The sequence below is a fragment of the Schistocerca cancellata genome, chromosome 2 (assembly GCF_023864275.1).
Source record: "Schistocerca cancellata isolate TAMUIC-IGC-003103 chromosome 2, iqSchCanc2.1, whole genome shotgun sequence".
Taxonomy (NCBI): domain Eukaryota; kingdom Metazoa; phylum Arthropoda; class Insecta; order Orthoptera; family Acrididae; genus Schistocerca; species Schistocerca cancellata.
Window position 1 is genome coordinate 796392856 of NC_064627.1, and position 12622 is coordinate 796405477.

A 12622-nucleotide genomic window follows, 5' to 3' on the forward strand; every position below is an offset into this window, starting at 1 on the left:
CAATATGCAGTTCATAACCAATAAATTGTTGTCAGAGTCCACATCTGCCCCTGGAAATGTCTTACAATTTAAAACCTGGATCCAGCATCTCTGTCTTACCATTATACAATCAACCTGAAACCTATCGGTGTCTCCAGCTCTCTTCCACGTATACAACATTCTCTTAAACCAACTGTTAGCTATGATTAAATTATGCTCTGCAAAATTCTACCAGACGGCTTCCTCTTTCATTCTTCTTTCATTCTTTTCCCTCAGTCCATATTCATCTACTCTACTACTTTTCCTTCTCTTCTTTTTCTTACTATCGGATGCCAGTCGCCCATGACTATTAAAGTTTCATCTCCCTTAAATATCTGAATAATTTCTTGTATCTAATCATACACTTCCTCACTCTCTTTCTCATCTGTGGAACTTATTGGCAAACAGACTTTTACTACTGTGGTGGGTGTGGGCTTTGTGTGTATTTTGGCTACAATAATGCGTTCACTATGCTGTTCATAGTAACTTATCCATGTTCCTATTTTTTTTATTCATTATTAAAACTATTCCTGCACATCTATGTAAAAATTTATGTTTCGTTACAATATGGCACATTTCATATCATTACAAAAATTTAGTGGAAGGATAAACAAATAAATACGTAGCTTTTTTTTTTTTTTTTTTTTTTTTTTTTAAATCCCGGTGGCCATCAGGCAGAGGGCTCTGGTGAAGAAACACTAAAATTTATAAGTGAATTGGAATTAAAGTAGAAAATTTAGGTGACAGAAGCACTAGCTACATTACAGCTAACAAATGTAGTTCCTAGTGAATGTGTGTGAAATATGAGTACCTAAAGGGATACTTGTGACTACAGGTTATAAGCCAAGATACACAAATGATTAGGATTACAAAACTCAGGTTGGCGACTTTGTTTCATTATAAGATTTCCAGATTTTTCCAGGCAGAAATTCCAAACTTCCCTTAACCAATTTCTGTTTCATGGGAGACCAAGTTTTACTACATTAGTTTTCACAGCTAAAAATCAAATTTTTTGAGTTGCTACATCATTTATCAGTGAATCTCCAAAGTACAGCAGAACTGAAAACAAAATGTATACAAAACCAACATTTCCTTTTTTGCCTTTTAGCTGTTCAATAAATTATGTTCAATTTTAATACTTTGTAACAGAGTTACTGCAGATAAACTTTATTTACCATCAGAAAATTCATTCTAGACATAGTGTCTGTATTATTTTATCATTCTGGTTTGTTGAACTTTTATATATTGCTAAATGAACTGTTGATATTTCTTTCACGATTTATCACCATATTATTAAAAACAAGCTATAGTAATACTTAACTTATATCAAAACACTGCAAAAAAGTAGGCAAAGTACTACTTTGCAGTGAAATTAATAAAAATGAAACAAAGCCTCAAAAGCTGATCCACCAAATATGCTTTTTTGAATATGAAACTGAACTGATATTTTTTAACTAAAAGAAAACCTTCACTTTTGTGTGTGAATGAGGAATTCACATCTATGTGACAAATTCTCACTCACACATTACACTCTGTCAAACTCAAAAGAATGTGATGGGAAATGGACCAGGAGCACAAGAACCCACGAAAAGTAAAGAAGAATCCTAAGGCTGGTAAGTGTGTCAAATGTAGCTGCAATCGAGCAACAAACATTATGTTTAATGCATGTCTTCACCTTTCCTTTGAGGACTCCACAATGGACAGTTTTTGCAGTATTATCTCAGAATGATTTGCAACAAAATGACTCTACATTTCTTTCCATTAATAAACAATTCAACACACTCCAGTCTGTTTCTCAGTTCCCCAATGTTTCAGAATTCCTCATTATTTCCATTAAATTTAATTTCCTTGACAATTTCAAATTTTCCAGGTTTGCAAGGCAAGTTAGAACATGATCTGTAACTGAGATTTGAGCATCTAAGAAAACCCTATAGACTGCAGTCATGGCCTTTACATGCCATGGTACAATGTCAAATTATATGAATATGTTCCTGGGAAATCTCTCTCCACACTCTTTGTATACAAGTCCACAAAGCATTAGTGGTGGTTGTTGTGATCACAATGATAAACAGGTTGCCAACTGAGCACATCCTAGACATTTCAATGGGCATCGTATCACCATACGTGAAGGTCAGAGAAGCAGTTGTACCTGCAATTTTTTAAAGAATGCTTGTATATTCCTCTCATTATGTGCTCTTACATCATCCTGCTGAAATCATGCATGTTGAGTTGTCAAGAGGAACAGCAGTGCCTATGACTCTCTAACCTCCTCAGGTACCAGCTGCTTTACGGGCTGCCCTCAATACACAGTATCAGTAGTGTAATAAGTGATCCTGGATATATTTTTAGGTTGCAGTACACTAGGCAATGCACCTTCAGTGGTAAGGAGAAGTGATACCACACACTGGATGCAGGAAGGGCTCCACAGAGGAAGGAGATGGTCTACTTCCTGTCCAACGGCCATGGGAGTAACAAGTACTGCACGTAAGCAACACATTATAATAAATGATTCTGAATCTGTGAAATGTTACTTAACTGTCATGATAGCTTTGCTTTAATCTGAAAGTATTCACAAGTTATTATTTTTAAAACTGTTATAGAGTTTCTTAGTATCTAGTGATGCCATAAACTATCACATTTGGTCTTTGTCCACTAGTGACTATATCTTGTGTAGCCATTGTTGCAGGACAGATTGAATGGGATATACTTGGTGGTTACAAATAAGTGCAGCTACTTGCAGAGGTCCAGCGTGTAATGATCGTACGACAGTGAAATGTGGCAGATATTCTAATGCGTTAACGGGGAACTGACATCCGTTGGAAAAAATTAGTTCCAATTTTGGCCACCAGGAGCAAACCTGGCACTGTGAATGCAAGAAAGACGTATAGGAATGTTTCCATAGGTAACAGATTAGGAACAGGATACGGCAGAAGAGGAGGTCAAACAAGGGAGAAGGCTTACATAATTTGTTCAATATGAGCACCTGAGATGTCAACGAGATGCTGTACAGCACCAGATTTGCAGCAGTGGCCAAAATTGGAACTAATTTATTTCTAGTGTAAATAGGTTCCGCATTAATGCATTAGCATTCTCCCAAGTTCTGCTTCCATACAATCATTACAGGCCACGCCGGATCTTCGTGAGCAGCTGCATTTTAATTGTAACCATCCAGTATATGAAAACATAACATTTTACCATTCAGCACACCCGCAATATTGTTAGCATGTTAACTGCTTTCATAGGTTCTAGTACCATCTGGACAATGAAAACTGAAGTAATGTCATTTGGACAGCTAGTCTAACTTATAGTATATAGTAACCACCAGTTGACATAGGTCCATACCAATAAAGTGCTTAACTGTAAGACCAAAACTGTAAACAGTCTGTTATGGCCAACTGGACAAGCTGTTATTCCACACTGAGGTCACACTGCATGGTTCAGTACCTATTCACCACTGTGTACAACTCTCTTGTATCAAATGGTTCCACACAGGTGTCATTGTCTTAGCAGCATGCTCTGTATGTGTTGAAATATTTGGGCATAACAAACACATTTTCCAGAGAGCTATCATTCAGAAACATTCAAACAAACTCATATCTTGACATTGTGCTCTCTGACACAGATAATGTATATGGGGAATTTCTATCATATTTCCACTTCATTTGATGGTTCTTCACAACCTGAGCTTGATGTAACACTGACCTTCCTATTTACAATAGGGAGAAAGGTATTGGATTCACCCACACGTCATCTCTCCTCAGTCATTATCATTTAATAATGGTACACTGTTCCACACATGCTTCGACCTTTGGTTCACTCAGGTTATTCTTTCTGTGTATTTTAGTTTTCACAAGTATTAGTTTACATTTTTGAGTTCAAAGCATTGCAGGCACAATGCATGGCACTAACCTCTGTTAAAAAATATATACAGGGTGTTACAAAAAGGTACGGCCAAACTTTCAGGAAACATTCCTCACACACAAATAAAGAAAAGATGTTATGTGGACATGTGTCTGGAAACGCTTAATTTCCATGTTAGAGCTCATTTTAGTTTCGTCCACCTACGCTCAATGGAGCACGTTATAATGATTTCATACGGGATACTCTACCTGTGCTGCTAGAACATGTGCCTTTACAACTACGACACAACATGTGGTTCATGCACGATTGAGCTCCTGCACATTTCAGTTGAAGTGTGACCGATGGATTGGTAGAGGCGGACCAATTCCATGGCCTCCACGCTCTCCTGACCTCAACTCTCTTGACTTTCATTTATGGGAGCGTTTGAAAACTCTTGTCTACGCAACCCCGGTACCAAATGTAGAGACTCTTTGTGCTCATATTGTGGACAGCTGTGATACAATACGCCATTCTCCAGGGCTGCATCAGCGCATCAGGGATTCCATGCGATGGAGGGTGGATGCATGTATCCTTGCTAACAGTGGACATTTTAAACATTTCCTGTAACAAAGTGTTTGAAGTCACGTTGGTACATTCTGTTGCTGTGTGTTTCCATTCCATGATTAATGTGATTTGAAGAGAAGTAATAAAATGAGCTCTAACATGGAAAGTAAGCGTTTCCGGACACATGTCCACATAACATATTTTCTTTCTTTGTGTGTGAGGAATTTTTCCTGAAAGTTTGGCCATACCTTTTTGTAACACCCTGTATATATATATTAGCATTTTCCTGTCATTAAGTTCCTCCCTGTAAACTAAAAATAATGTCAAGTACTGATAGCTGCTTCAGTTGGCCTACAATTTCTACCTGTCATTGAACAATTTGTTTTGGATGTCTAATGGTAATAAAAGTGTTAATTCCTGCCTCATTATGGTCATTTAATGACAATTAAATCTAAAGAAGCTATATATAATGGCAGTAAATAGCTTACGCATGTTTTTTGTGGTTCTCCATAATTCTCCTTTCCAGCTCAGGATCCTGATTTGGCACAAACTTGTACGTAGAAAGATATGTGTGATCTGGGTAGTCTTCAACAACATAGTCACCACATTCAGCTGTAAAGAGTAGGTAATATAAATAATTCTTTCCTCCAAACATGCTCAGAGCTACAATTTTCTGCACATGGATATAACAAACAGATAAATTTTATGTACCAAAAGTGGCCATCCTTCAAAATGAAGTACAAATTATCAAAATACAATGATCTTGTACATTAACAACTTGTTTCATATCAAATAAATGTGCAATTAGGAAGGCCCAATTACCATAACACTAGCATTTCAGAAATTCCAAGATGGAAACAATTTTAAAAAATGATGATAGGCAAGGGTGTGTGTGTGTGTGTGTGTGTGTGTGTGTGTGTGTGTGTGTGTGTGTGTGTGTGTGTGTGTGTGTGTGTTTGGGCGCGCACGCGCACTTGTATGGGTGTGCGATTGCGTGCTCATGTGGACGTGTGCGAGGAAGAAAAAAGTTCTATACCAAAAAAGTGCAACGTAAAGCAAAATACATGGCAACTTCTTGGTTGCTTTCATGTATAATCTGTGAATGTCTTGATGTATAATCTGTGAATGTCTGTTGTTTTCATGTATAATCTGTGAATGTCTGGTATGTCCCTTTTATATATTATCACTCAACACATATGGTTGGACCAACTGCACCATTGGGCTTAGGAAAATTACCCCTCTAATATTCCTGCAACATTTCACTTATGCAATGAGCAAGCTTCTATGACTCATGTACCTAAACTTTATGGAACTACTTTCAGGAAAGGAAGCACAAAGCAATAGTCAGTGAACACCATCTATTCACTATGGAAACCACAGTGTAATAAGGGAAGTAATTTTATAATAATGTGAAGAAACACAGCAATTTATATATTTTCTACCAGTTTCCACACTAATTATGTTTCCCAAATGAAAATCAATTTTTTACTTGAAGTGCTGCTAAATTATTCAAATGTTATTGTCTGTATGTAAAATACTGACTCTTTTGTCACAAAATAGAAAGATTGAAGCTTTATTGCCCGCAGAAAAATCTTACCCAAGGAACTGTGTTTCTCTGGAATTAACATGAATCTCTGTTCCTGACACATCCTTTTCATAACAGAGCAATGATGTTTAGTTAGCAGTTACCTGCACATCATGCTGCCTGCTGTGCTATCACTGAATTGTAGTACATAGGACAATTGTTCAAAAAATTCTGGAACATTTGTAATTTCGCACAAAAGGTGTGTTGGAGCAAAATGCAGATGGCATTGCTGCATATGGCTGTGTTTAATGTGTTACTGCAGGAAGTTTCATCATTGTATGTCTGTTAGATAATGTTCAGTGCTATATTGAATAGAATGTTGTGTCGTACAGTTTGCGAATTTTGAGATGGCAGAGTTAGAGGAGCAACAAGTCTGCATTAAATTCTAGAAAATCTTTACAGAGGCACACCAAATGATGCTGAAAGCTTATGATTATCAGTGCTTAAGCCACACTCGGTGTTACAAATGGTTCACATGGTTTAAAATTGGCCGGGTGGGAGTCAAAGATGACACTCCTTCAGGACGCCCTTCAACATCTGCCAATGACGCTCACGTCAGAAGTGTCAACAAAACTGTTCAAGAGACTGCGGAAGAATATAACATTTCAGTTGGATCTTGACACAGCATCTTGGAATGTGTGTTGACACCAAGTTCGTCTCGCGGCCCACAAGTCAAGACTAGAAAGATCTTTACCTCACAATCTGTGAAGAGCTTTTGAATCCTCGATACTCTCCAGACCTGGCGCATGTGGACCTTTTTTTTTACTTCCAAAGTTGAAAACCCTGCTGAAAGGACAAAGATTTGCAACAACATATGAGATAAAAGAAAATTCACAGGTGGCGCTTCACGTATCCAGCAAGAGGTGTATCAAGAGTGCTTCTGGAAGTGAACATGACGTTGGAAGTGGTGTGTCATTTGTTGAAGAGAGTATTTTGAAGGAGATATTGCACAATAAGTAAAAGGTATGTGTAGAAAAATTTTGTGGACAAAGTTCCGGAATTTTCTGAACAGACCTTGTATACCATTAATCACATGAAAACTGTATTCAACAGTGACTACTACTGCTTACAATGTACACTGCTAGTTAATGATACTGTGATTGCAGTAATTGTTCTTACCACTGTGAATAATGTGCCAAGCAAAAACAAATACCTTAACACCCCCAATGATACATATGAGCGAAAATTTGGAATGGAAAAGAATATGAGAGGCCCATAAACTATGAACTACAATAGTTGGTTATAAGCTAAATTAATGAAGTAACAAAATCATCAGGTAATACTTCCCAGGAAATATAATACTGCTGAGTGAAACACAAGCAAGCAGTTATATAATACCACTCACGTGTGAAAAGGAAACAAGTTACAACAAGAATATAATTCACTAATGCTACTCCCAAAAGTGTGAAAGATACGATAATGAATTCCAACTGCATATTACCAAAAGTAACACATTTATATTATTATGGAAATTATGAAAGCAGTCATTTACTTTTCTACAATAGTATTATATTCAAACTTAAACATTACCACAAAAAAATGCTGATATTCATTTAAAAATTCACTTGAAATGTACCTTGTACTATATATGACGCCATCAAGGCAGCAGTGTTGTCATTGCACTGCAAAAGTCCCTGAGCCAGATCTCGTTTGATTTGGAGACAATACAAGTAGCGTGTAAATTCTTCTTCCAGCTGTGCGGGGTCTGGTGTGTAGAACTTCACGCAGAAACGCAGCAACGGATCCACAAGAGAGAGGCCCACTTGTCGCGAAAGTGGTTTCTCAAGATCAAGCCAATACTGGAACAAATATTTATGGTGATCTCATTCAACTGAGCACAGCCTCCAGCAACAAAAACAATTAAAAAGCTGCTGAAGATATATTTTACACAGGGGTATAAAAGCTGGGTTTTGCTATACTAACTTTACATAGCCACATAAGCTATCCTCAGCTAAAGTGATTTAAATCACTGAGCCAGTCTGCTTTCAAAACAATCTGTTTTTCTTAATTGCTGATGATATTTAAGGAACCAACAACTCCAAGTTTTCTGTCTTTCTCGAATTTAATTTCACTTAATGGCAATTGTTATAGCAACTATACTAGGCATATTTTCAGCCACAGCATCATGTGTTTCACTTATTTTTTACACTTGTGCTATTCTATAGCCATATTTTTAAATGAAAGTTCTTCACAGTGGAAGCTCACTGTAATCAACTACATTTATAACTGGGCTCAAATTATAAATCAAATTAGATAGAAATTTATTTATCAAGTCTGAAAAATTCAGACTTCAATGTTTACTTAGACTGAGCTATGAAAGAAGAAAAAGTGAGTACAGGTAGATGTTTTGTGAATATTATAAACAGCATTCATCATCATTCACAAGAAAGCATCAACAGATGAAATTACATTCCACATGTGCAGAGATTTCCACAGAAACAAGTTACAATCCTTTGTGGAAACTTCATAATCTGCCAATAATTCTGAATCTTACATTTTGTATTCTGCTGTCACTCATAAAGCAATGTACAAGGTACAGAAATTTATTATTTTCAATAGAGAACTGTCAATTTCACAATGTGATTGTAGATTCACTGCTGATCTACTTTGGTACCGGAACTTTGAGAAAACCTCAGTTCACGCGTACGTAAGTTCCCAAATGTTACAGTAATCATCAGTGGAGAATTTAATCATCCAACAATCAATTGACAAAATTACAGTTTTGTTACTGGAGGACATGATAAGATGTCCTGTGAAACATTACTAAATGCCATCTCTGAAAACTACCTACAACACTAAAACAGATAGTTTGGAACCCCACTCACGATGGAGATATACTGGATCTAATGGCAACAAATACACCTCATCTCTTCGAGAATGCCCACATCAAAAGTGGTATGAGTGACCATGACACAGTTGTGATAACAATGATTACTAAAGTACAAAGGACAATTAAAAACAAAGATTCCATGACTTACCAAACGGGAAAGCGCTGGTAGATAGGCACAATAAAAAACACACAAACACATACACAAAATTTCGAGCTTTCGCAACCCCCAGTTGCTTCGTCAGGAAAGAGGGAAGGAGAGGGAAAGATGAAAGGATGTGGGTTTTAAGGGAGAGGGTAAGGAGTCATTCCAATCCCGGGAGCGGAAAGACTTATCTTAGGGGGAAAAAAGGACAGGTACACACACACACACACACACACACACACACACACACACACACAAGCAGACATATTTAAAGGCAAAGAGTTTGGGCAGAGATGTCAGTCGAGGCGGAAGTGCAGAGGCAAAGATGTTGTTGAATGACAGGTGAGGTATGAGTGGCGGCAACTTGAAATTAGCAGAGATTGAGGCCTGGTGGATAACGGGAAGAGAGGATATATTGAAGGGCAAGTTCCCATCTCCGGAGTTCGGATAGGTTGGTGTTAATGGGAAGTATCCAGATAACCCAGACGGTGTAACACTGTGCCAAGATGTGCTGGCCGTGCACCAAGGCATGTTTAGCCACAGGGTGATCCTCATTACCAACAAACACTGTCTGCCTGTGTCCATTCACGCGAATGGACAGTTTGTTGCTGGTCATTCCCACATAGAAAGCGTCACAGTGTAGGCAAGTCAGTTGGTAAATCACGTGTGTGTTTTCACACGTGGCTCTGCCTTTGATCGAACCTTTGTGTTTATGTTCTTACAAATACACAGATACCCAACCACACTGCTTTGAACAAAGTCTAGATCTTTAACAAATCTATCAAACATTTAACTCCATGATCTTGAGGCCTGCTTTAAACCATAAATTGTTTGTTTAACTTACCTACAGTACCTGGTTCTACTTTAAATCCTACTGATACCTTTACATAAATTTCCCCATCTAAATTTTCTTAAAGAAATGCACCTTTTACATCCATTTGATCTACAATCAATTTTTCATTATTCATAGCAGCAAGTAATGTTCTCAGAGTTGTCAGCCTTGCTACAGGATCACATCTTTCATTATGATCAAAACGTTTTCTTTGGGGACAACCATGAGCAACTAATCTAGCTTTAGAACTACTAATGTTGCATATGTCAACACATTTCATTTTAAAAACCCACTTAGTACCAATATCCTTCTTGTTTTTAAACAGTTCACATACTCTCCAGGTCTTTTTTTTTCCTCTCTTCATTTATTACTCACATCTCTTCTTCTACAGCATGAAACCATTCCCCTTTATCCAATTTGCTGTCTGTGTCACCTAGTCTCCAGAGCATCCTCAATGTGTATTCAGCACTAATACAGCATAGTCTTTCAACCACATGGGATGTTTCCTTTCTCTTATACTACTGCAGATTTCATTCCTTCATTATAGCTTGCTACGGAGTCATTTTTCTAATCACTGATGTGTTCTTCATCAATGACAGCACATTCGTTTATGTTTTATTTGCAACAAATCCTATTTTCATTATTAAAATCAGTGATTTTCACCAAATTTGATGCCTCTGCCAAGAATGGTTCGCCTCTCTTCTAGACACCATAGCTGATATTCATTAACATAATATCCAACCATGCAGTATGTCTTTATCTGGAATCAAACTTTCCAGCAATGGGAGAAACTAGTTTCACTCCAAGCTTGTTGAAAAATTATGTGTATTTGTCCAGCTGAACTGTCAGTGCTAGAGAGTTTTGTGGTTGCATTGAGTTTTATGGAAGTAAGCTGTCTGAGGACCATCTGAAATTGCAGAATATTCGAAAGAAAACAGCTGAATACAAGGGCATGCTGAAAAGTAACCCCTCCAAATTTTTTGTGGGTGAACACTTAAAGCTTTTTGAATACAACAAATGTTGTTAACATTCTGCAGCTTTATTCTTCATATCTACATATTTATTACTCAACACAGTCAAGCTGGCAGCAAAAACACTTCTCCCTATGAGAGACCAGTTTGTTGATACCGTCACTGTAGAATAATTGACTTTTTTGATGGAGCTATAACCTCACCTCTACATGAACTGCTTCATCACTAGCAAAGTCCTTGAAGATCTTCTTTGAGTTTTGGAAATATTAAAATCGGATGGGGGCAAGTCTGGACCATATGGAGATGATCTATGACAATAAACCTAAGGCATTGTTGTTGGAGAATTTGTACCACTCGTGTAGGGTCTGGCACTGTCACAATGAAGGAGAGGGTACTCCATGCGTGGACAAACTCTTCGAATTCAGCTTTTTGAGTGTCTCGCAGTACCATGCAAAGTTTATGGTGGTGCCTTTAGGCACGAATTCCACATGCACCACACCTTAAATATCCCAGAATACTGTGGGTATATATTTGTCTGCTGATAGCACGATCTTAAACTTTTTTGGTGTCAGTGATCCTTTGTGGCGGAACTCTATTGATGCTGTCTACTTTGCGGAGTTGAAATGGTGAACTCTGCTTTCATCACAAACAACCCAGCATCGCAATTACTGATCTCAATAAAGTCAACTTACATAGCTGCGATACTTCCATGGATTTCAATTGGAGACACATTTTATGCCATTAGAAACTCGATTATAGCACGCTGTTACGTTACACACCACCATGTTATATGCTATAATTCGGAGCCCTGTGGGTTGTAGGCCGTAGCTTGTGACAGCGAAGCGTGAAATTCAACCTAATAATATGCACGACTCGTAATTTTAAAAAAAAAGATTAAATTCCGCCCAAACAGGCCATAAAAGTCCAACGGTACTGAGCTGCTGCCGTGACATCCACAGCCCACAGGCGTCACTGGATCCGGATATGGAGGGGCATGTGGTCAGCACACTGCTCTTCCGGCAGTGCCATGTTCATGATAAGTTATACCAAACCTACGTTGAGAACAGAATAAAAAATTCGGTGGCACTACTTTTGAGCGCGCTCTCGAATTTAAAACAAGCAAGAATATAATCGTCTTTTCTGCTCGTTTCACTTGCAGCATTTTGATCTTCCATTTTTTAATCGGACCCAAGCCACAAAACCAAAGAAGCTCACTACTGAGCGCTCTTACATGTAAATTACATCGACTATTGCAGAACATATTTCTATTACATTAATAAGAAATTCCTACAATATTTTACAAATACAAAGATTTATTTGAAAAAATTGAATATAGCAGAATTGAATATAGCAGTACCCGAAACTACTTTCAACTCCTTACCTCCACGTCTCGAGCCACTAAGCCACGGTAAACGCTTACTACTTTTAACAACAGTGTCTTTCATCTTAGCAATTCCTGAAAGTTTTTACTGCCGTGTGTTATTAACTGACATTTAATTATAACATATTGTTGCACAGCATGTTGTTGCCTTGAAACGGGGTACTGTCATAATATGCAATTATAATACGTAAACAACGACTACGACAAAATAGCATTTCCGAAGTTCTTCATTCAACGCGCCCCCGAACTCAGAGAAATTTCTTGCGAGTCACAATTTACTGAATTTACAAGAGCCTTTCTTGTTTTTGTTTCTTTTGTGCTCAAATACACAACAGTTGCGACATTTAAAACCAAAATGTGTTTCTCGACTTTAATTGTGCTTGTCCCATTGGAGTTTGGTTTTCCATTGAGTTTTCCCACGACTGGAATTGTTTCTGTATGTGTTAAACACAGTGTTCT

At 37.7% G+C, this 12622-nt stretch overlaps 1 protein-coding gene across 1 annotated transcript in view; it reads right to left on the reverse strand.

Annotated features, from left to right (window-relative positions):
* The window catches only part of LOC126162648 (FERM, ARHGEF and pleckstrin domain-containing protein 1), a 707909-nt gene that overhangs the window by 257979 nt on the left and 437308 nt on the right, over window positions 1-12622 (reverse strand). The window contains exons 4-5 of the mRNA XM_049919284.1: window positions 7584-7806; window positions 4911-5034 (exon numbers count right to left, since the gene is read on the reverse strand). Coding sequence (XP_049775241.1) covers window positions 4911-5034; window positions 7584-7806 — 347 coding nt within the window. The remainder of the gene's footprint in view (window positions 1-4910; window positions 5035-7583; window positions 7807-12622) is intronic.